Source organism: Artibeus jamaicensis, unplaced genomic scaffold, assembly GCF_021234435.1.
Source record: "Artibeus jamaicensis isolate MK-2021 breed Jamaican fruit bat unplaced genomic scaffold, CSHL_Jam_final contig_3206, whole genome shotgun sequence".
Lineage (NCBI taxonomy): Eukaryota > Metazoa > Chordata > Mammalia > Chiroptera > Phyllostomidae > Artibeus > Artibeus jamaicensis.
This window is the reverse complement of record NW_026521757.1, coordinates 2,558,667-2,584,910: the sequence shown is the minus strand read 5'-3', so window position 1 is coordinate 2,584,910 and position 26,244 is coordinate 2,558,667. Positions and strand designations below refer to the sequence as shown.

Below are 26,244 nucleotides of genomic sequence, written 5' to 3'. Positions count from 1 at the left end.
CCAAACAAGTTGGACTCAAATAGGGCTACACTGAGACACATCATAATTAAAATGACAAGGCTTAAAGACAAGGAGAGAATCCTAAAAGATGCAAGACAGAAGCAGGTAATTACCTACCAGGGAGCACCAATTAGATTGTCATCTGATTTCTCAGCAGAAACATTTCAGGTCAGAAGGGAGTAGCATGAAATACTTATAGTGATGAAAAGCAGGGACCTACAATCACAGCTCCTTTGCCCAGCAAGGCTATCATTTAAAATCCAAGGAGAATGAGGAGCTTCCCAGACAAGAAAAAGCTAAAGGAGTTTGTTAACACCAAATCAGTATTGCAACAAATGTTACAGGGCTTGCTTTAAGAAGAAAAAGAGAAAGAAAAAAAACAGAGAAAAACATTCTGACAATAAAATGGTACTAAATATGTAACTATCAATAATCACCCTAAATGTAAATGGCTTAAATGCTCCAACCAAAAGACATAAGGTAGCTGAATGAATAAGAAAACAAGACCCACGTATATACTGCCTCCAAGAGACAAATTTCAGATCAAAAGATACACACAGACTGAAAGTAAAGGGATGGAAAAATATATTTCATGAAAATGGAACAGAAAAAAAAGCTGGGGTAGCAGTACTTATATCCAACAAAATAGACTTTAAAACCAAGGCTACAGTAAGAGTCAAAGAAAGATTCTACATAATGATAAAGAGAAAAACCCAGCAAGAAGATATAACCCTTGGGAATACTAAGTACCTAACAGAGGAGCACCTAAATATGTGAAGCAAATCTTAATGGATATAAAGGGAAAGATTGACACAAATGCAGTCATAGTCAAAGATTTTAACAACCCATTGACCTCAATGGTTATTATCTTCCAGACAGAATATCAACAAGGAGACAGTAGCCTTAAACAACACACCAGGTCAAAAGTATTTAATCGATATTTTCAGAGCATTTCACCCCAAAGCAGCAAAATATAAATACTTTTCAAGTACACATGGAATGTTTTCTAGGATAGACTACATGTTAGGATACAAAACAAGTCTCAGTAAATTTAAGATAGAAATCATATCAAGCATCTTCTCTGACAATAATGCCATGAAACTAGAAATCAATCACAAGAAGAACATTGAAAAGCATGCAAAGACATAGAATCTAAACAACATGTTGTTAAATAATGAATGGGTCAACGATGAGATCAAGGAAGAAATCAAAAGATACCTTGAAACAAGTGAAAATGAGGACACAACAACCCAAAATCTGTGGGACATTGGGAAGCAATCTTAAGGGGGAAATTTGTATCCTCGCGGGCCTATCTCAAAAAACAAGAAAATGCTCAAATAAACAATCTAATTTCAGTTTTGAAAAACGACAAACAAAGCCCAAACTGAGTAGAAGGAAATAATAAAGATCAGAACAGAAATAAACAAAATATATTAAACAAAATATAAGTCCAAAAAATCAATACAAAAGATCAATGAATCCAAGAGCTGGTTTTAAAAAGATACACAAGATTGACAAACCTTTAACCAGACTCATCAAGAAAAGGAGAAAAGACCCCCCAAAAAATAAAACAAGAAGTGTAAGAAGATAAATAACAACTGACACTGAAGAAATGCAAAAGATTGTACGAAAATATTATGAACAATGATATTCCAACAAATGGGACAATGTGGATGAAACAGATAAATTGGTAGAAACATTCAATCTTCCAAAACTAAATCCAAATAATCAGAGAATCTGAATAGACAGATTACACCTGGTGAAATTGAAGCAGTAATCAAAAAACTCCCAACAAACATAAGCTCTAGACTGGATAGCTTCAAGGTGAATTTTACCAAATAATCTGAGAAGAACTAACACCTCTACTTCTCAAACTATTTCATAAAATTTAAGAGGTGGGAAGGCTGGCAAACTCATTTTATGAGGCCAGCATTATCCTAATTCCAAAACCAGATAAAGACACTACCAAAACAGAAAATTATAGGCCAATATCCCCGATAAACACACATGCTAAAATCCTCAACAATATATTAGCAAACCGAATATAGCAATGCATCAAAGAGATCATATATCATGATCAAGTGAAATTCATTCCAGGAATGCAAAGTTGATACAACAGTTGCAAATCAATAAATGTGATTCACCATATAAAGACAATGAAGGATAAAAACCACATGATTGTATCAATAGATGCAGAAAAAAGTATTTGATAAAATCCACCATTGATTCATGAATAGAACTCTAAACAAAGTGGGATAGAGGAAACATATATAAACATAATACAGGCCATATATGACAAATCCACTGCCAGCATCTTACCGAACAGGCAAAAACTACAAGCGTCCCCCTTAAGATTGAGAACAAGGCTGGGATGTCTGCTTTCACCCCCGTTAATTGACATAGTACTGGAAGTCTTAGCGACAGCAATCAGGCAAGAAAAGAAATAAAAGGCATCCAAATTTTTAAAGACAAAATAAAACTACCACTGTTTGCAGATGACAAGATACGGTACATAGAGAACCCAAAGATTCCAGTAAGAAACTACTGGAACTGATCAATGAATTCAGCAAAGTAGCAGGATATAAAATCAGGGTCCACAAATCAGTTGCATTTTTATATGCCAATAACATATTAACAGCAAGAAAAATTAAGAAAACAATCCCACTCACAAATGCTACAAAAAGAATACAATACCTAGAAATAAACTTAACCCTGGATGTAAAAGACCTATACTCAAAAAATTGTAAGACACTGAAGAAAGAAATTGAAGAGGATACAAATAAATGGAGGCACATAGTGTGTTCATGAATAGGAAGAATTAACATAATTAAAATGTTCATATCATCCACGACAATCTGTAGATTCAACACAATTCTATCAAGATTCCAATGACATATTTCACAGAACTTAAATATTTAAAAAATTTTATATGGAACCACAAAAGGCCCCATATAGCAACAGTGGTCCTGAGAAAGAAGAACAAAGTTGGAGGAATCATTACTTAATATCAAAATTACTATAAGCCCATAGTATGGTACTAGCATAAAAACAAGACATATAGATCAATGAAATAGAATAGACAGGGTAGAAATAAGCCCACACCTTTATTTTCAAATTATCTTTCACAGAGGAAGCAAGTACATACCACAGGCCAAAGATAGTCTATTCAATACATGGTGCTGGGAAAACTGGACAGGTATGTGCACGAAAATGAAACTAGACCACCTTCTTACAACACACACAACAATAAATCCAAAATGGGTCAAAGATTCAAATGTTAGACACAAAACCATGAAAAAACTATAGAAGAAAACATAGGCAGCAAAATCTCAGACATTACTCATAGCATTATTTTATTAGATATATCTCCCCAGGCAAAGGAAGCAAAAGAAAAAATAAACAAATTGGATTACATCAAACTAAAAAGTTTTTGTACAGCAAAGGAAATCATCAACAAAATAAAACACAACCCACAGAACCAAAGAATAAGAGAACATACTCAATGATATATCTGATAAGGGGTTAACATCCAAAATTTATAAAGAACTTACAAAACTCAACACCAAAAAAAGAACCACCCCAATAAAAAATGGATAAAAGATGTGAATAGATATTTCTCCAAACAAGACAAACAGATGGCCAATATACATATGAAAAGATCCTCAATGTCACTAACCATCAGAGAAATGTAAATTAAAACCACAACGAGTTATCATCTCACACCTGTCAGAATGGCTATCATCAATAAATCAACAGTGTGGGGAAAAGGAAAACCCTTTTGCAGTGCTGATGGGAATGCAGATTGGTGCAGCTGCTGTGGAAAGCAGTCAAAAAATTAAAAACGAATCTGCCTTTTGACCCACTGATCCCACTTCTGGGAATATATTCAAAGGATTCCAAAAACACCAATTTGAAAGAATATCAGCACCCCAATGTTGACTGCAGCACTATTTACAATAGCCAAGATATGGAAGCAGCCCAAGTGTCCATCAGTAGATGAGTGGATAAAACACCTATTGGACACTTACACAATGGAATACTACTTGGCTGGGAAAAAAAATTTTAGGCTTTGCAACTGTATGGATGGACCTGGAGAACATTACTGTGAAGTAAGCCAATCAGTCAGAGAAAGACAAATACCATATGATTTCACTCATATGTAGAATCTAAATACCAACCTACACTAACAAGGAAAATGGGGACAGACTCACAGATGGAGAGCAGGATGACAGCTAAGTAGGGGGTGGGGAGTAGAGGTTAGAGGTGGAGGGATTAAGGAACAAGGATAAAGGACTCATGGTCATGGACAATAATGTGGTGATTGCTGGGGGGGAGGGGATTACAGCAACTAAATGGTAATGGAAAAAATACATTAAAGATTAAAAAAGTGAATTGAAGAAAATGTACAGTTGTAAATCATTCTTCCTCTTTAAACAAATAGTTAGCATGAAAAAAATAAAAATATGGAAGACCTAGAACTACCAAAATAACTTTTCAAAAGCAGACTAGAGTTGGAGGATTTATCCTATCAGACTTCAATATTTATTATAAGTCTCCAGTAATCAAGGCAATGTGAAAGGACACAAAAGAGGTCAATGGTACAAAACAGAGAGTTAAGAAATAGACCTGACATATATACAGTTAAATGATATTTGACAAGGGTGAAAGTCAAGTGATTTCCAATTCAGTGCAAGAGAAAATTTTTTCAACCCATGGTATTTGGGACAATTAGATATCAGTGTGAAAAAAGGCACAAAAATGAATTCAAGATAGATCCCAGACCAAAACATAAAAGATGAAACTGTAACACTCCTAGAATAAAACATATGAGAATATCTTAGCAATTTTCAGATAGATTTATTAAAGAGTACATAGAAAACTTGTATATATATAAAAAATTATAGATGCTCAAAATTAGATACATACATTCTTCAAAACATTCTGTGAATTAGACAAGCTACAGACTGAGAAAAAAGTCTTTAAAACATATATTTAACAGAGGCTTTATATCTAGAACACATCAAGAAATCTTATATATCAATAAAATGAAAAACAACCAAATTAAACAAATGGGTAAAAGATTTAAAAGGACATTTTAAGAGAATGTACAAGATTGGCCAAGAGAACATGAGAAAGTGCTCAACATAATTAGTCACCAGGAAAATGCAAATGAAAAGCACAAAGAGATCTCAGTGCACAGCAGAAAAGCTAAAATGAAAGAAACTTTATATCAATCACTGGAGAAGATGTGGAGCAACTGAAACTCTTACACGTTGCTGCTGTTGAAATGCAAAATAATATAACCTCTTTGAAAAATAATCTGGCAGTTTCTTAACATCTATCCTATGTCTCAGCAGTATCATTCCTAGGATATTTGATATGAGAGAAATGAAAACATATCTCTACAAAAAGCCTTTTACAAAAATTTTCAAAGCAGGTTTGTGCATAATAGCCCTAAATTACAAACAGCCTAGATGTCAATAAATAGGAGACAAAATAAACTGAGGTATATTCATATATTACAAAGCAATAAAAAGGAGTGAACAAATGATACGTAAATCATGAGTGACTATCAAAAACACTACACTGAATGAAAAAATCCTATGCACAAGAATGTATGTACTTCTCCCTCCATTCATATGTAATTATAGAATAAGCAAAAATAATCTGATAATAAAAAATCCGATTAGTAGTTTCTTTGGTACCAGGTGTGGGGTTTTGATTGAAAAGGGCCTTAAGAGAATTTTCTGGGATAATGGAGTGTTCAGTTTCTTGATAGGGAGTATAGTTACATGTGCATGTGTTTGTCAAAATTACTGAAGTACAGCTTAAGTCTGAGCATTTCACTGTGTACAACTTACACTTCAATTTAAAAAAGAAATTTCATATACACTTCGGCTATGCAATAGTACATAAAGACACATGGACAAAACTTCCCTGGAAAAAATCAAGCATCCCATTATGTTTGAAGCAAATTTTGTAGGAATGATTTTATTTTATTGTCAAACATAGTAGTTTTTGAGGAGAGTGGAAAGATTAAATCAAAGGGAATACATAATAAAAAATGCATTTTTTATCTCAATACAGATAAAAATAAGGCTGGATAATTATTCCCCCAAAACATTTGAATGCACTTGAGGTTGTCAGATAAAAATACTAAAGATATTGTGGTTAAACTGCAAGAATTGTTAGAAAGCCCCATACTACTCCTGTTTTATTTCTAAACAAATCCATCTTCTTTTAAACCACCATGCTATTTTAAAAGTTTGAGCACAAAGACCACTTAAAATCTTTTTTCAGGCATGAGAAAAGGCAGAAGTGCAGAATTCCACAATATATTCTGGAACACTGCTGTGTGGAATTAAAAAAGACTATCCATCAACAGGTAAATAAAAGATATGCAATCTGGCTTAAAAGAATTTCCATCACATAGTGTTATTTGAGAATAGAATGATGCAGGAGTAGCGGTACTCAAAGCCCCACACCCTATAGAGGAGGGGCGGAAAGTAGGTTTACAGTTGTTCATATGGAAAATGATTGATAAATAATATAAGAATAAAATCTGTGTTTTGCATACTCGCAACTGTAAATCTGCTTTGTCTCACCTTGTACATACCTTTGGTGCCTATGTGTGTGTATAATATTGAGAGCAGATGTAGATATGACTAAGGCATAGATAAAAGTATGAAAAAAAACACCAACTTGCTAATACTGGCATCTTGAAAAAATTTTAAGAGTGTTCCAACAATAAATATGTAAGAAATGCTGTGATTACACATACATATACAATAAACACATGAAGATAGTAACCAAAATCATTTTAACAAGTGTCAAAGTATACAGATTTTCACTTTCTTCCTCATTTTTATTTCTATCTGCATGTTTTACTATTGACATATGTTATTTATATAACCAGAAAAAAGTGGAATTTTTATTTGGGGGGAAATAAACATCACAGACCTGAAGAATACTGCAAAAAGCTTTGCAATTAAAAAAAAAGTATGGTGTTATAGGTAAAAATGTTCTGAGTTATGCATAATGGTTTAAAATTTTAAATAAGAGATGATTGTATAGTGCGAGCCCTACTTTTTGCCAACATCAAAGAACAAAACATACCATATGAACAGACCCCAAAGGCTGATCACAGACTGATGGGCATACAAACATACCTGGATGGTTCAGAAGAGTATCAAGTTCTTCTTTGGCCACAACCATTCTTAATCTATCACTACTATCAATGACAAAAATAATGGCTTGTCCATCTCTGTATAATATAAAGAATGACAAAAATTAAAAATAAACTCACACATCTTCCCATGTTTACTATCTGTTTGCATGCCCTAACTGGTGCATTATCTCTCCACATCCTATGTCCATTTATCATTATAGGCTTTGGTGCTGTTTCTTATTAGTTCATATGAGTGATTACAATATTAACCATTACTGATATTTCATATAAAATAATTTCATTTCACTTCAGTGATAATACAGTATATTTAATGATTTAAAAGTTATTTCATAATTTAAAAAAATTACAAGTAACACCACAACCCTATAACAGACATGATAATCATTATTTTTTGGGTAAATCAATGTTGACATGCATAATCATGTATGATTATCTATAGCTATAGAAATGGAATCCTGCTGTTGTACACACTGCTTTTCTGACATGTACGTACATTTCACTGATCTTTTCTGCAGTACAGTTTGAACTACTTTTAGTGTCTCTCAAATAATTTTTACCATAACGATAGTGAGACATATATTTTATATTAATATGTAAGACATATAAGTATATGTTAATATATTTGAAATAGGTCCCCTGACACAATATTTACAAATAGTTTTTATTTTAGTCCATTTTATTTTTTTTCAGCTGATACCCAGCCAATGAACTAGTTTAAGGATTCACTTACCGACCACAGTGGTGCTTCAGAAATCACTGATTCCCTCTGCGCCCTTTCTTCTAATAGTTATAAAGTATTTCACTGCATGAATGTGTCATCAGACATTGTGTCGAACTTCTACTGTTGGACTTATTGTAGATTATTTCCAATTTTCATTATTATTGGAAACCTCCTAAATACATTTTTAAAATTTCTTGAAACTTTAAAGATCCATTCTTAGGAATAAAATTTCTAGGAATATATATAAAATTTAAAGTTTTAGATAAACAATGATAGATTGTCTTCCAGAAATGCTGTATGCATTTATATCACTATCTGCATTTTTCCTATCCACCTGTGTTATGGCTCCTATAATTTTTTCGATCTTTGTCATTGTAACAGTTATATTATTTGACCTATATTTTATTAAATGCTAGTGAAGTTCAATATCTTTTCATGTATTCATTGGACATTTACACTTTTTTTGTGAATCACTTATTCCAGTCATGAATTAAGATTTTAAAGTTCAATGTCATTAATAATCACATAACTATAAAAATAAAACAACTTTTTAGTACCGCTGTCTTGTATCACTTAAAAATGTAAATGCAGATTAGCAGAGTCACACACTACCAATGGATACAGAAACTGGTCCCACTGGAAACATCCAACCAAAGCTTTAAAAATGTTCAATCACATAAACAGTGACAAAGATTTATGCAGCCAGATGGTAACTGAAGAACTGCTTATAATCTTCAAAAACCAAAAGTAGCCGTCATATACAAATAGAGAAATGACATGGCAAATTTTGGCATAGGCATATGAAAAATGTTAGGCAGACATTAGAGTTATAGTCTTTGTATGTTTTTCCTGATTCACCTGCATCATCGAATATTAACTGAAAAAGCAGAATAAAAAACTATATATGGTATATGATTTAGAAGGTTCCTTTCTCAGTTATATAGAAAGTACATTACATATTCCAAAACACGATCTTTTTAATCTTTCAGCCTAATGCATTAAAATGCACTTAATAATAATCAGAAAAGCATAGAGATACATAAAAATAAATTTACTATTACTGTAGCCTCAATGGTAACCATCTTACCATTTAACCTACAATTTATCTATAATATTCCTGAATTCAGCAGCTTCTTCCAAAAAAATTTTGAAGGGAAGTTAAAATCAGAAAAAAAACTTGCATGTTTTAAAGTACTATTTTCTATGTACTTTTGCTTTCTGTAAAATAATTAAACTAAGTTTTAGTGCACACTCTGGCAGCACATATACTAAAACTGGAACAATACAGAGAAGATTAGCATGGCCCCTATGCATGGATAGATGACACACAAATTCATGAAGTGGGCCATATTTAAAAAGAAAAGTGTTGGACTTCTGACCAAGATGGAGGTGTAGGTGGGAACACTGTGTTTCCTGCACAACCAAAATTAAGGACAACAAAGATTTAGAAATAAAAACACAACCAGAACACACAGAAAATTGAACTGTACGAAAGTCTGACAACCATTCATCCAGACCAGTAAGAGGCGAGGAGTCAGCGGCTGGTGGAGAGGGGTCCTGGCAGGAAAAGGCAGTGGCTGGCAGACCTGGGCACACAGGTGGCGTGGGACTAGCAGACTCTGGGTGTGGGGAGGAAATCAGCAAACCCAGTGAGGTACGCAAGGCTGCTGGCTGACCATGGTCACACATTTGCACCCAGATAAACCAGGGAAAAACAGGCAGTGAGACAGACTGCGCAACCCAGGGCCCCAGTGATGGGAAATAAAGCCTAAAAGCACCGACTGAAAACACTTGTGGGGGCTGAGGTGCCAGGAGAGACTCCCAGCCTCACAGGAGAGTTTGTTGGAGAGACCCACAGGGTCCTAGAATGTACACAAGTCCACTGACCTGGGATCCAGCACTAGAAGGGCCCAATTTGCTTGTGGGAAGCAGCGGAAGGGACTGAAATACGAGTGGAGCAAGTGCCATTATTCCCTCTCTGACCCTGTCCCCAGAAACAGCATCACAACCCAGCTGGGTTGCCCCGCCCTGGTGGACACCTAAGGCTCTGCCCCTCATATATAACATGTGTGACCAGACCAAAAAATTATGGCTCCAACTGAAGAACAGATCAAAGCCCCAGAGCCAATACTTTTAAGCAACCAAGAGATAGCCAACTTATTAGATGCACAGTTCAAAACACTGGTGATCAGGATGTTCACAGAACTGGTTGATTTTGGTCTCAAATTAGATGAAAAAATGAAGGCTACACTAAGTGAAATGAAGCAAAATGCACAAGGAACCAATAGTGATAGAAAGAAAACTGGGACTCAAATCAATGGAGTGGACCAGAAGGAAGAAAGAAACAACCAAATAGAAAAGAATGAAGAAACAAGAATTCGAAAAAATGAGGAGAGGCTTAGGAACCTCCAGGACATCTTTAAATGTTTCAACATCCGAATTATAGGGGTACCAGAGGGGGAAGAGGAACAGCCACAAGTGGAAAACTTATTTGAACAAATAATAAAGGAGAACTTCCCCAATCTGGCAAAGGAAATAGACTTCCAGGAAATCCAGGAAGCTCAGAGAGTCCCAAAGAAGGTGCACCCAAGGAGGAACACACCAAGGCACATCATAATTATATTACCCAAGATTAAAATGAAGGAGAGAAGTCTAGAAGCAGTAAGATATAAGGAGACAGTCACCTACAAAGGAGTTCCCATCGGACTGTCAGCTGATTTCTCAAAAGAGACCTTACAGGCAAGAAGGGGCTGGAAAGAAGTATTCCAAGTCATGAAAGATAAGGAACTACATCCAAGATTGCTCTATCCAGCAAAGCTTTCATTTAGAATGGAAGGGCAGATAAAGTGTTTCTCAGATAAGGTCAAGTTCAAGGAGTTCATCATCACCAAGCCCTTATTATATGAAATGTTAAAGGGACTTATCTAAGAAAAAGAAGATAAAAAAGATGAACAGTGAAAGGACAGCAAACTCACAGTTATTAAGAGCCACACCTAAAATAAAAGCAGTCTAAGAGGACAATTAGATCAGGAGTGGATCCATAGAAATGGAGCTCACATGGAGGGTTAGCAACAGGGGAGTGGGAGGAGGAGAAAAGGGGAGAAAGTACAGAGAATAAGTAGCATAGATGGTAGGTAGAAAATAGACAGGGGGAGGCAAGAATAGTATGGGAAATGTACAAGCTAAAGAACTTGTGACACATGGACATGAACTAAAGTGGGAGAATGTGGGTGGGAGGCTGTGTGCCGGGTGGAGGGGAATGAAGGGGGGGAACTGGGACAACTGTAATGGCATAATCAATTAAAAAAATAAAAATAAAAATAAATAAATAAAATAAAAAGGGTTATTTTTTAAAAAGTAGGTAAAGTAAATACAATTTTTGTAAAAAGACTTTTTACCACCTAACTGGGGAAGAAATTTTAAAAATCTTACACTGAAAGCTCCAGTTTTTCTAAATAAAAGGATAAAAAAGCAGCTCATATTTCTCCAGGAAATTTAATGCACAATATCACAACATGCCACTTTTCCTTTTCCAAACTGACCCTCAAATCTGAAGCACTCTTTTCTCTCTACCTCAGAGGTCCTCTGGATCAATATACAACTTAAATAGGTCTTCAATTTATTAACATACGCATTGAAAAGAATATCTGAAACAAATTTTCTTGGTTCCTATCTGAGAAACACACTGTTCTCAAAAGTTTATTAGCAGGAAAAGATTACCCAAAATCACAATGTGATCTGGCAGTAATCACACACCATTTTACTGCTAGAGTTAAGGACAAAGGGGCATTTAGTCAAGGTACATTGTTTGTAAGTTTCAGATTCTAAAAGTGAGTTACACTGCTTTTAAATGAAGAAATATCCTAGCTATATTAGAAGTTAATTAATTCATTTTAACACCTAATGCAAACCTAGAGAGGGTATAACACATCTGGATCCTAGTAACTTGACAGCTGTTAATTTAATGTGATTAGTGAGTGCTTGACTCACCTAGGCTAAAAAATACCCTTAGAATTGCTTATAGAACAAATGGATGGATCAACTGTTATAGAGTACGGTTATTTTAACTAAATTTACTCAATAAATATTTACTGACCTATATGCTCATCATCATAGTTGTCCTTGAAGAAATCATCTGAATGAAAAATAATCCCTGCTCTTGGGGAGGAGTTCACAACCTCACTAGGAAGGCAGCTACAGCACATGACTTTAGGATACAGTGAGTGTGACTGGAGACGTGAAAGTACTGCGTGAACACTGGGACAGGGTAACTGGGTGAACAGTGAGCTTTCACAGAGGGAGGGACTTTAGTGCTAGTCTTTAAAGAATGATATATGAACCCAAGCAGCACCAAAGAATTAGGGTAGAACAGGGTGTTAAAAAAGGAGAGAACAGAATATGCAGAGGTTCAAGGTTATGAAAGACTTCATGCATATGAGAAGTAATGTGAAGTATGATGATACTTTTTTAAAAAATTAGGGCATGTGTTTAAATTATATGAAAAATAAACACTGCGACCTAGCCCATGTGATCACTTGGATTTCCAATCATTATTTGTATTACGATATACCCATCTAGTTAACCAACATTCACAAACATACTTACTTATAGTAGTGTTCCCAGAGATTTCTATATCTTCCTTGACCTGACATGTCAAACACTGTAAAAGACAAACTAGAAAAAAAAACACAAAAAGACTCATGACTATATTATAAGCTATGAACTTTGAAGTATAACTTTCACTTAAACTTTTAAATTGTTTTCAATCAAGAACACCACTCTTGAATATACAATATTCAACTCAGGCCACTTTTCAAGTACAAATGCCATAAAATAAATGTATTGAATAGAAGTAAGATTTTGTAGTGAATAATATTAAAAAAAAAACCCAAAAGATGTTCTTTGTTAGTGAGATTATCAGCATTTGTCTAAAGTCTAAATTCTAAATTCTGAAAAATAATCCAGAGGTAGTGGTACAAATATTTTAATACCTAAGAACCTCCAGGTTCTTAGGTATATGTCTGAAAAAACAAAAAGATTATTTTTTCTTACAGTAGGAGGAATGACTAGATCTAATATAATCATGTTTTACCCGCAACTTCTTAGTCACAAGTATAATGAGGTGAAAATTACCTGGATGATTTGAATTTCTCTATGCTGAATCCTATTGTTGGAACTATATCTTGAGATTGAGCCTTTAAGAGAAAAGATAAAACTTAAAAATTAGTAATTATCAGACTTCTGGTCAAGACAGAAGTGGAGGTTCTATCTTGATGGGTCCCCTCCTCACACAACCACATCAAAATTACAACTAAACTAAAGAACAACCATCACTCAAAACTGTCAGAAACTGAGTTGAATGGAACTCTGACAATCATGAAGTAAATAAACCATATCCATCCAGACTGGCAGGAGATGTGGAGATGCAGAATGGGCTGGTCCCACACCCATGTGTGGTGGATAAACATTCAGGGGGGATAATCTCGGGATATCCCAGCCCCACACCAGGCCCCCCAGCCCAAGATTCCAGTGTCAGGAAGATAAGCCCCCATAACTTGTGGCTTAAAAACCAGTAGGGTTTGAGTGGGTGAAAGGAACTACTAGAGTCACAAGCAGTGCCTCTTAAAAGGCTCACACACAGACTCACTCCCTCTGAGCTCCAGCACTGGGTTAGTAGCTTGCAAGGCACTAGTGGCATGTGGGGAGGAACTGAAGTGTTTGATATCAGGGCAAGACTGAGTGATAGTGTCACCCAGACAGAAAGGCCAGCAGAAGCCATTTTTCCTTTTCTTTTTTTTAAAAAAAAATTTTTATTTATTTATTTTTTAATTAATTTTATTTAGTTATTTTTCGAGTACAGTTTTTTTGTCTATTTCTCCCATCCCAGCCTCCCCCCCATTTTTCCTTTTCTGAGACCTCTACACACACAGCCACACAGCCACAGAGCCACAGAGCAGGCAGAAGGGAGCCACAGCTGAGATGCCATCAACCAGGCTCACACAGTCTGCTTTACCCTTGGGAATCACTGAAGCTCCGCCCCACTCAACTTACGGTCCACCCAAGCTACTAATAATGACTTTTCCATATGAATGACTGGTCTTGGTTCAAGTTTCATATCTTCCTAAATTCTCTCAAATAAGCACAATCAACCTCAGTGAGGCCCTAGCACCAGTACTTCTAGCTAAGTGGCCCCAGGCCCAGCACTAGCAGCAGCCAGGTTTGGATCACAGTACGGCTTCACCTGGGACTTGCAAGCCCAGCACAAGTAGCGGCCATCTTAAGAGTGATCTGTAGCTCATGCTGGGTGTCCTGGGTGGAACACAGGTAGGGGCTGACCTTGGCCTGCACCCCCCAGGAAAGCCCAGAGCCTGTGTACCCAGTGGATAGCTAAAGACCACGATGGAGCACCACCACCCTGCCCCAGCACAACTGATCCTCCATGGAGGGTGGAGGCTGATAGTCAGTGGTCACAACCAGTTCTTGCAGCTGACTGGCTGGGGTAAATCCCTCCCATTGACCTCCCCAGCAATCAAGACTCAACTACAAGAGAAGGGTATACTCAGCTCACATGAAAGGTGCACCTTGAGTAACCAGCTTCGGTGATAGGGGAGTCTGTGCCACTGTACCCTACAGGACACCTACTAAAATATGCCACACTACCAGGACATGGAATCACAGCAGCTCTATTTAGTACATAGAAATAAACACAGGGAGGCTGCCAAATTGAGGAGACAAAGAAACATGGTTCAAATGAAAGAACAGATCAAATCTCCAGAAAAAAGCCTAAACAAAATGGAGATGAGCAATTTATCAGATGCACAATTAAAAACATTGGTTATAAGGATGCTGAAGGACCTTAGTGAGTACCTCAATAGCATAAAACAGATCCAAGCGGAAATGAAGAATTTACTAATTGAAATAAAGAACAATTTACAGAGAATCAGCAGTAGGGTGGATGAAACTAAGATTCAAACCAATGACACAGAACATCAGGAAACAAAAAAACAACCAATCAGAACAACAAGAAGAAAAAGAAATTAAAAAAAAAAAAGATAGTGTAAGGAGCCTTCAGGACAACTTCAAGCATTCCAACATTCACATCATGAGAGTGCCAGAAGAATAGAAAGAGCAAGAAATTGCACATTTGTTTAACAAAACAATGAAAGAAAGCATCCCTAATCTGATAGGCATGCAAGTGCAGGAAGCTCAGAGACTCCCAAACAAGATGGACCCAAAGAGGCCCACTTCAAGACACATCACAGTGAAAATGCCAAAGGTTAAAGATAAAGAGAATTTTAAAAGCAGCAAGAGAAAAGAAGTTAGTTACCTACAAGGGAGTTCCCATAAGACTGCTGATTTCTCAAAAGAAACTTTCAGGCTAGAAGGAACTGACAAGAAATATTCAAAGTCATGAAAAGTGGGGACCATTAGCCAAGACTGCTCTACCCAGCCAACTTGTCATTTAGAGTCAAAGAGCAGATAAAGAGGTTCCCAGACAAGATTAACTAAAGAAGTTCATCATCACCTAACTATTATTATATGAAATGTTAAAGGAACTTATTTAAGAAAAAGAAGATTAAAACTGTGAACAATAAAATGGCAATAAACATGTACTTATCAACAAATGAATCTAAAAAACAAACTAAGCAAACAAGAAGGACAGAGAGAGAATCATGGATATGGAGAGTGTTTTGATAGTTTCCAGATGAAAAGGGGGTGGGGGGAATGGATGAAGAGATGAGGGGAGTAAGAAGTACAAATAGGTAGTTACAGAATAGCCATGGGGATGGTAAAGTACAGTTCAGGGAATGGAGTAGCCAAGAAATTACACGCATGACCCATGGACCTGAACAAAGGGGTGGGGACTGCTTGAGGGAGCGGGGGATCCTAGATGAGGGTATACAGAGAGAAAAATCAGACAACTGTAACAGCAAAATCAGTGAAATATAATTTAAAAGAAAAAAACTGTTATGATCAAAGATGACATTTTTCCTGAGCTTAAAAAAAGCATCCTGATTTTCCAAGTCTAAAATCTGTTACTAAGGAGATAGTAGGATTAGACAAAATAATAATTTTTACAGGGGTAAATTTATAGAAGTTTAAGGTTTACTAATTATGAATTTGTATAACGCGTATTAATTCACATTTTGTGTGGCTTGCTGCAAGTTAACATGGACTTAAAGTGGTTTTATAAGTCACTCTGAATTCACATGTAGGACTTTCTAATCTTTCAACACATATTTACCAAGCTCATATGTGCTATGGGCACTGTCCTCTTGCTGGCATGGTGAATCTACCCAGGCCCTGTCCCATGGAGTTTATAATCTAGAGGAGATAAACAGCAATAAAGAACTACTAAGTTATAAACAAAAACACACTTTTGGGCAGTGATAAGTGTAACAAAAGGTAACTGGAGGTTGCAAGATAATGGGTCAGGGGGTTGTTATGAGGTATGGAAAAAGGGTGCTCAGGTACTTCTCCGAAAAGCTTCTCTGAAGAGGTGACATCTGACCAAGGAGTAAATATGAAGAGGAAAAGCTATGACAAGATCTTGGCAAAGGACATCCCAGTGCAACAACCCTAAGACAGGAAGAAACTTACCTCTTGGGAAAAGAAGGCGGCCTGCATGTCCCAAGTGTATTGCCTGATGGATAGAGCTGTATGCAATGAAGTAAGGGAGGAAGGGCCTCAAAGGCCACAGTGGGGAATTCTTCGTGAAGAAACGGCAAGGGGGTAAGAGTACAGCAAGAGACTTGCTGACAAGTCCCACAGGCCAGTAATATGCCTTACACCGATGAGTTAACAAGGTGTCTCCCTACAGTTCCACCATCAAAACTGTTTCTACTTTTGAATAAGACTCATCCACATCCTGATCAAGATGCCCAGGAGTTACTCTTGACTCCTTTCTATTTTATATTCTCTGTATAACCTTTCTCTGAGCTTTACTGGTTCCCTCTTACTAACATGTCAGGCCTTATCATTTCTTGCTTTGAATTACAACAGCTTTCTAATTTCTAATATGCTACCTTAAAGAAGTTACTTAATTTCTCTAAGCCCTAGTTTTCTCTAATTTAAAACATACTATGATCCTTAACTCATAAAGCTATATGAAAATTAAATGAGCTAATGGATGCAAAATACTCAACACAGTGTCTGGCCCATAGTAAATACTCAATGAATGTTTGCTATTATAACTACTGTCACTGATGTTATTCTTGTCCACAATTTTCTCCATACTCCCACAAGTACAATTTTGAAAATCCCCCTTCAGTTCATCTTGTTGTTTTTATGTGAAAACAGGAGAGACGGAGGGCAAGTTGCTGCCTCACATCATTATGTGCACTTTGCTAGTCTATTCCTGGAAATTTAAAATTAAAATGGAAAGACAGAAGCTGAAAAGTCACTGGAGCTTGGACACTTGAATGTTAACATGCTAGTGAAAAAGCATGCTCAGAGCTGCCTTGGTTTTGTCTTTCAGAAGTTTGTTTATTCAGCTTTTTCTTCCATCTTTCAAGTGCCCAGTATTCTTCCAAAAATAGCTTTCTTTTTGTTGATGTTAGAGTTTATTTCCTGCTACCTAGATTCCTGCTGTATAGCTTAGGGCTCCTTCACTGCACCAGAAACTCTGAAATAAAGAGTCTCCTAATTTCTAAAATACCCTACTGCTTTGACTTTAAAGTTCTTCATGTGCCAATCTTGTGATAAAATAAACCATCACCTTTTATTAGGAAAAACATACCAATAGTAAAAAAGTAAGGAAGTTAAAGATTTAAGAAATCTCTGAAAATAGCAGCCTTGTTTTCACAGGATCGTAAAACGTTCATACAGCCTTTCCTAAATTGTTTAGCTTTTTCACAAACTCTTGTTTCCAGAGAAGCTCCTTTTAATTTGCTGTTTTACCTAATAGGGATAAAATTATTCAACTTCCTTTTTTCCCTTCTTACTTCTCAAGTTCGAATGGAAGACAATTAGAAAGAAGAGACTCCACAAATGAAGCAGAACAGAACAAGATAAGTCAGCTGGTGTTTCCACATTCAATTGGGATTCATTCTCCTCTAAAGAATTTCAAAAAATAGTCTCCAACATTACTCTCCCTCTGCTTTATCCAGAAGAAATGCATTTTGGTCATTCTCTAAACTGGAAAGGGGATGATGCAAAGTAAACAAAGAGTATAGGAATTATTATTGCCTAAGTGGGATAGACCACTTAGGGCTAAGACAGCCCAGGGATAGACCAACATCAAGAAAAGGAGATTTCTGAGAGAGACCCTATTTGGTTAGCTTCATTAAGTCTTAGTAAAAATGATGTGTCTGGTGCCTACCCAAAAATAAAAACAACAAAAAAAAATCAGCCATCAGTCCATTTGTCCAAAAATATATTTTAAGTACCAAGCAATATTGTACGTATTTGGGATTCAGTTTTGACCAATATAAGATCCATGATCTTATAAAATTTAAATTTAAATTTATGAAGGAAAATTTAATACACAAGTTATCTCCCATCCAAGTCACCTACAAAGGACTTCCCATCAGACTGTCAGCGGATTTCTCAAAAGAGACCTTACAGGCAAGAAGGGGCTGAAACGAGGTATTCCAAGTCATGAAATCCAAAGACCTACATCCAAGATTGATCTATCCAGCAAAGCTTTCATTAGAATGGAAGGGCAGATAAAGTGCTTCTCAGATAAGATCAAGTTCAAGGACTTCATCATCACCAAGCCCTTATTATACGAAATGTTAAAGGGACTTACCTAAGAAAGAGAAGATAAAAAACATGAACAGTGAAAGGACAGCAAACTCAGTTATTAACAACCACACCTAAAACAAAAGCAAACTAAGAGGACAGCTAGATCAGGAGTGGAAACATAGAAATGGAGATCACATGGAGGGTTAGCAACAGGGGAGTGTGAGGAGCAGAAGGGGGGAGAAGGTGCAGAGAATAAGTAGCATAGATGGTGGGGAGAAAATAGATAGGGGGGGAGGGCAAGAATAGTAGGGGAAATATAGAATCTAAAGAACTTGAGACACGTGGTCATGAACTAAAGGGGGGGAATGGTGGGGGAGGGGTGTGCAGGGTGGAGGGAAATGAAGGAGGGAAACAGACAACTGTCATTGCATAATTAATAGAATATATTTAAAAAACAACAACAACAAAAAACCAAGTTATCAACTGAATATGCAAGATAATTTCAGATTACTTTAAATGCTAAGAATATAAAACTGTATGATAGCATTTATGTTGAGAAATGAGAGAAAAAAATGAGAATTTTAGTAGAAAGGTGTTTATGGAGTGCATCTCTAAGAAAAAGCTGACACCAGATTCTTGAGAAGCGTGATCAGGTTAAAACGTGCCCCTTCTCTCCCTATTCGTCAGTTTAGAAAACATCAGCAACCTCAATTTATAAACAATAAATAAACATTAGGACAGCTTAATAGTAAAAACCAGTGTGGGTCCAGGAAGTATTTAGTTATCTAGAAACTGATTTTATCCTTAAAAATTATAAGGGACTACTTTACTATAAAATGAAATTTGCAAATTTTTAAGAGCATTTCTGATATAGCATTGTAGATTTCTACAGTTCAGTTAATTTATTAAAAATAAAGTTTCTAGGTCCATTTCTCCACCTGGAAGGACACTGGTGTTGAGGAGAATACAACGACCATGTCTTCCAGTGCTTTGACAAAGCCTCACACGAGTGGCCTTCTGGCCAAGTGTCTGGGATTTCATCTGGTGGGAGCCATCCTTGTATCCCTGGGGGCTGCAGCTTCCTATAACTTTGGTGTGGCTGAAAAAAGAAAGAAGGCATATGCAGGTTTCTGCAGAAATTATGATTCCAGGAAAGATTTCGAGATGAGGAAGCCTGGTATCTTTCAGAGTACAAAGTGATCCTGGAATGTAAAGAATTTCTCTGGGGTGAATTCTGTAGAAGGCTGTCACTGACCTGTGTTCCTGAACTATGTGTGAAACATGAATATTTGAGCTAAGGAAAAGTTTCTCTTGGTAAATAAACAATTAAGAAATTTAAAAAATAATATTTCTAATACTAAACTCACAAGAGGCTCTTCTTTGGTTCAAAGGTAGGGAGGAAGCAATTGTTTTTATCTATACCTTTGTGACAGAGGTTTTGAGGTCTTTAAGAAGTCCATTTCAAGTGGCCTCTTGGCTATTGTCACCAAGGTTTTTTTTTTTTTTTAAAGCAAAGCAACTTAGTCAGCTCTCAGGACTAGAGGCCAACTGCTGTGCGGAGAAGGGCAGTTGCTAGTTCTCTAATTCACCAGAGACAACAGAAAGACAAAGATATCGTAAAGCAATAGAAGCAATTAAAAAGCCTTAGTTATTCGTTGTGCACCCAGATTTTCCTGAGGGCTCCACCTAAACTGGTGTACGAGGCAGTGTCAATAGTTCTTCTGCAAGACCAGACTGAAACGGGAATATCAGAATCTTTCAAGATGACAAACTGAACACATGCTACTTCTTTCCTCTTTTGTCCCAAAGCTCTAGAAATGACAGAAGAAATTACAAAAGAAAATTCATAACTAAGTTAAAAATGAGCAAGTGTTTTCAAAGTACCAAACACTGTTTACAGAGAAAGCTATTCCCATACATATCAAAGATGATTCTTACAGTAATATGTGTTGGGACAGAAATCACTACACTGTTGGGGATGATAGAGGATGAGACTGTAATTTCTATTTTGTTCTTGGAAAGTTATTTCTCCCATTTGATATAGTAGGCATGGGGGATGGGGAGGAGTTGGTCCCCCCCACAGAGCTATTAACTGTGGCTCTGGTTTCAATCATTTGTATTTACTTGTAACTATTTTTACTAAAAAAATGATTTTGAGGCCAGTTGGGTATGGTTCTACCTATTTACCATATATCCATTGTTCTCTAAACTCAATTCTGGACCCCATCCAATTAGATAGGATGCTGCACCTTTGACTTACAGACCAATAAAGAAATTTCTTGTAATCACCCAGGTCAGGAGACACACACACACATTCTTCCCCAGTAAGGAAAAGAATCTGTTTTTCCCTGTTTCCATACAGAGAAAGCACTATTAGAATGATGTCCTAGTTTCTCTCTATCTCCTTGCCCAATTTATTCCTTTCTATGGGGGGAAATAAATTACTTCTCTGCTTAGTTTGTACAATAGAACTGAACCTCCTTGGTTCTGTCTGACTCTTTCTTATTTGAGAGCTATGTACTTATTGCAAGCATGTGTTCTCATCAGTTCTTAGCTATGCAGTAAACCTAGAAGAGCTGGATTTTCCAAGGAGGAAATCTTGACATTCCGACTAAAGAGAGTGTTGGGAAGTTCTCTGGCCGGACCTAAACTTTGTCTTCCAAAATCAACCTCTTCAATAAAGGTGACATTATTTGACGTCTGGCTGACTTCAGCATGTATGTTATCAACTGATTCCCAATTCAGCTGGGAGCCCTCTTAAAACGCCTATATTACCTCCCAAATCCATTTTCAGCTTCTTATCCCAGCTACTTCAAACTAATTCCCACTTAAAAATATACCAGTAGTTAGTTGTTTTTAAATGGCAAACTCATCTCTGTAGAAGAAAAGAAATAATGACATTTTCTCAATTCAGAAGCAATTTCCAACTAAATAGAAGTAAAACTGAAGCTGTTGCAAAACAAAATGGAGCAGGAAGTCATTCTGCCCAAACTGAAGCACTGTTTGGAGGCCCGGAAGTCCACCTCTAATCACCATATTAAGGAGCAACATTTCCCACTCTCTACTCATTTGGTCAGTGTGTGTACCTGTCTGCCCTATCTGTGCAGTCCATATTGCCTTTTTACTCAACATTTTTCATGAACTGATTAATGGTTTTTACCTAGATGTATTTACAACTGTGAATGTTGCCTACTCAATATTCATTTTCTCCTGCTTCCATACCATAGGACCCTTATTATTTTTGAAAGGAGTAATGTGCCCTGCTTCCAAGACCCAACCTTATTTAGAGATAGGGGTAGCCAATGAGGTATAAGTAAGAGTTATTAGTTGGAGCTTCTTGGGAAGCTCTTCAGAGAAGGCTTGTTTAGGAAGAAGGCCTATTCTTTTGTCCTGTTCTTTCATCCTCCTGTGACTTAGAATATAGATATGACAGCTAACCAAAGTGACCACATGGAGATCTTTCAGGCACTGAAAATAGCAAAGCAGAAAGTTGGGAGATAACTCAATCTCTTGTGACCATGTAGCTACTATACCTGCCTGGGAATACGAAGTTTCTTTTTTTTTTTTAGTCCAATGTTATGTGGGTTTTCTTTATATGTACTCGAACCTTGCTTTAACTGGTGTGTCGTGTGTTGAATACACTAACTTTATATATTGTATTTTTCATTTACTAAAAAATTATGCTTACATACTTATTACTAAATGACTTAAAGGTCATCTTGCTTACTACTACTGATTCAACACAGTCTTGGGAAACTGATTATTCATGGGACCTATAAAAATGATTCACCTTTCCTTTTGTTTTGTTCCTCTTGTAAAGAGAGAGCCAAAAGAAGGCAAAATGACCTGAAAGTAAACTTGGCAAATTTGTAAAGATCTTTTGAGAAAAAAAGACATTTGGGAAATATTCCAGTTTAAATAATCAAGACTTACCTATATATCTGCATAAAATATACTGCAAATTATGGCTGACTGATACTTATTACTTTAAGCTACAGTAATGTTAATAGGATTTCATAACATGTAGTTATAACAGCAACAAAATAAACTTGCATATGAACTTTCTCTAGCAGAAAATACATAGAGCATCTAACAAAGATACTTACATTTGAAGGTTTGAGTTTGTTAATGATTGTTGTTTTGCCACTATTATCCAGCCCAAGGCACAAAACATGAACCTCCTTCTTCTTCAGACCAAGCAACCCTGAAAGTCTGTCTAGTAATCCCATAATATGATTCAAATATTTACAAGCTAGCTGCAAGTCAGAAAAAAAAGTACATTACTCACAGGCACTTTAAGTTTGGAAAATATGAGCATAATATATGATAATATAAAGACACAACGATGTGAAAACCATGTCAATGTACCTTTGCATTTAGTAAACAAAGTATAAGCTGATTACCAGAAAGGAGCCTTAGCTAAAATGCAGATTGGCAGTTTATAACCCCTGGCAACACAGAATAATGCCCTTGAAATAACTGTACATTTCTCATTGTAGTTTTATAATATTTAGGAAGAAAAAGTGGTATCTACCATTTTTGATACATGAAAATATCTGCAGCCCTTTCTAGAAATCTGGAACAATGTACTGGCAATGGGGTTCACGTGGAGCCTAAGGCTGAAGCTGAGAAAGTAGAAGACAGACCAGAAAAACTGAGATTCTGGCTACACCATCTGAGCCACAGGCTAAATCTTTTCCTGAAGCCAGCCATATTGTTGTATTTTGCAAGAATATGAAGTAATAAATATTAAACTCACTGTTTTTGTTTGCTTATGTCCAGTATAGGCTGCATCAATAGAAACAGAATTCTAATATATTTATCTTAATTTTCCCTTAGTTCTTACACATGTTTATGTTGTCACTACAAATTCATTTAGAAAGAAGTTTATGTGTAATATACATACATATGTATAAACAACTTTATCAAAATAAAAATGTTAAAACTGTTATTCATCTGAAATAGCCTATTAAGTATTATCTTAAAAGAACTTTAATTAGTATACCCATAAAGAATAAGAAACTACATACTGATCCTAGATTTTAATCTAGTTTTCTTAAATATTGTTAAAGTTTATTTAACTCATTTATTTAATTCAAATGACGTGAATTGGTCATCTGTTTATCCATTCTTTCTTTAGGAAAAAAAATTCTTCCAATGCAAACTGAAAAATAAAAAAACCTCATTAGAAATTCAAAACAGAAGTATTTTAAGGTCAAATAAAATGGCTGAAGACATATTGCTCATTATGTGATAACCTATATATACCTTCTAAGGTACTGTCAAATTTAGACGTCAGGTTTCCAAATGAAACTTCCCAAAGGTGTATCCTTTAGATCTATCACTTACCGAAACATTATTATGTGGTGGGAGAAGAAAGCCCTCAACTGCTGAAGGGACTGCTACTGCAGTAGTTCTAATACACTCATGTCCTAAATATTTCCTATTACTCTTTGGACTGTCATTTTCAAAGTTCTCTAAATATTAACCTCATTTATTTGATTTATTCTCACCTCCATCTGAGGTTCCAGAAGCCTGTTATCTTACAGCTCCTTCACTATTTTTTTAATCTCACACAATCTCAGACAAGGCTATACTTTGAAGGATGTGAGGCTGCAGCAACTTAAAAGATAAAAGGCTTCGAAGACAACTGCTTTTGAAATGAGGCTGCATCATCAGCTTTGCTTAGGACCCTTGGGAGATCATTATGGATAGAAGTTTCAAAACTGAATTCTAATCATGTGCAGGGGAAAAAAGTGACCCATCTTAGCACGGGGCCTTATCGCAGAGCCACAGTTGCCTTACCCAAGGAATGGGGTTCATGTCAGGTTCTCCATTTGTCCAACTTGAATCAAGTTTTCTCCTTGTGATGAAGATTTAAATTTCATTCAGTTCATTCCTTTATATCTCAGTTTAAGATGAGCATTTCTAGAATCTACTTTAAGCTTGCCTTCTGATAACATAAAATAATTCACAGAGACAATTTTAATTCAAAGTAAATTTACTATAACTCACTGTTGTTTATTGTACTAAACTTACTGATATAAAGACACATAATTTTCCATTTCCCATACAATTTTTAATAGATTAATAAAAACATGACCACTTCTCACTTCATTCCCCTCAGGACATTTACTATAAAGCATCGATTGTCAAAAGCTTGATATTGAATATTCATTTTTCAAAGAAACTTGGGTTGCGATTTTCCATCTTTTTCATGGATTATCAAACACCCAGTGCTTGAGACATTCAATTTAAAAGAACAGTCAGTTGTTCTAAGAGATGTAGTTACATTTATTGAACTTGCTTTATAGACAACTATCATATGCTTCTATTTCTTAATAAATATACATTTCTCTAAATTTACTTTTGCTTGCATGAAAGAAGGAAAAAAAGATATGCCAAGCCACTCAACATTTATTTTATCATGCCGTAAGTGCATAGCGGGAGATACAATGCAAGTTTTCTACAGCTTCCTCCTCCCTCAGCCATCGTTCTCAACCCTGGAATTAACTACTGGATCAGTATATCTGAAGGGAGCAGGGCATCTGTATTTTAAAAAGCTACACAGTGTTTCTGATATACAGTCACTAGTAAGAACTAATGGCTTTCAGAATAAAATTCCAAGCTTTCATACACTTTTAAGGTGGTTCACATTTTGGCTCCAATCTACCTTTCCAGTTTTGCATCTTATTGTTTTCCTCTCTCTGCACACTAGTTAATCAAATTCTCTTAGCTGTTATCCAAGAAACTACTTTGTAAATGTTTACTTGTTGTCGGAAAAGTCCTGAAGAATTAGGATTTTATCCACAGTTAAGAACGTGGAAGATAAGCTGCAGAGATAGTGGTCGGGGAAAGAAAATACCAGGAGTGGTACTCTGTAAACTGTAAAAATGTGTCTAGAGTGAATTATAGTACACTAACTACCTCAATTAAACATTTTTATTCAACTTTCAGTTTTTGATTATGAAATTTCAATTACACTTCTCACGCACCGAATAACAACGCCAAAACTGTGTAGTGTTAAAAATCAAAGATTTGCCCAACCAGTTCAATGAGTTTTCTGGGATCCCTAGCGGTCACTGCATAAATCTCCTTTTCTATCTGTCACAAATTAAACTGATTACACATAATGAAAAACATGGGAAAGAGTTACCCCAAAACTGACCGGGGCAGGAGCGGGGGCGTGGGGAAGGTGAGGGGCCCCGCGGGCTGCAAAAATTGTAGGTGGGGAACTACCTGGTCTTTGAGGTTAGTTCTGTGGGCCCCGGAGCTGATGAGGGGCAGGAATGGACACGCACTCGCTCGTTACAGTCTCTCAGGATACCTGGTCCTGACCAAAGCCGCCGCCTCCACTAGTTGGGCGAACGGTAGCCCGAGTCGCAACCCACGCATCCGTCCAAGGGACGGCGACTGGGCGTGTGGCGTTCCCTTGGCAACCGAAGGTACTTCCGGTCCGGAAGCCACCCTTCCTCCGAGATCAGAGCGGGTCAGCCGCATTCGTTTTGCTTACCGGACTGTAGAGCTCCCGAAAATGTCACACGAAGGAGTATGAAAGAGGGCGGCACGGTGGCTTGGTGGACTGCAGCCTTCCCACAAATTGTTCAGTCCTAGAGGAGGATGATGGGAGTTGTAGGCGCGCGCACGG

The 26,244-nt window shown here is 36.5% G+C and overlaps 1 protein-coding gene and 1 non-coding gene across 2 annotated transcripts in view; one reads left to right on the top strand and one right to left on the bottom strand.

The window, feature by feature from the left end:
• Nucleotides 1–26,092, bottom strand: part of ARL6 (ADP ribosylation factor like GTPase 6) — a 56,210-nt gene extending 30,118 nt beyond the window's left edge. Inside the window, exons 1-6 of the mRNA XM_053663540.1 lie at nt 25,836–26,092; nt 24,402–24,459; nt 22,703–22,852; nt 13,044–13,105; nt 12,516–12,584; nt 7,170–7,264 (exon numbers count right to left, since the gene is read on the bottom strand). Coding sequence (XP_053519515.1) covers nt 7,170–7,264; nt 12,516–12,584; nt 13,044–13,105; nt 22,703–22,852; nt 24,402–24,419 — 394 coding nt within the window. The 5' untranslated portion in view covers nt 24,420–24,459; nt 25,836–26,092. The remainder of the gene's footprint in view (nt 1–7,169; nt 7,265–12,515; nt 12,585–13,043; nt 13,106–22,702; nt 22,853–24,401; nt 24,460–25,835) is intronic.
• LOC119039964 (U6 spliceosomal RNA) lies at nt 9,155–9,265 on the top strand. Its single transcript, XR_005080762.2, has one exon. It is a non-coding gene; the product is annotated as a U6 spliceosomal RNA (small nuclear RNA).
• Nucleotides 26,093–26,244: the final 152 nt, after the last annotated feature.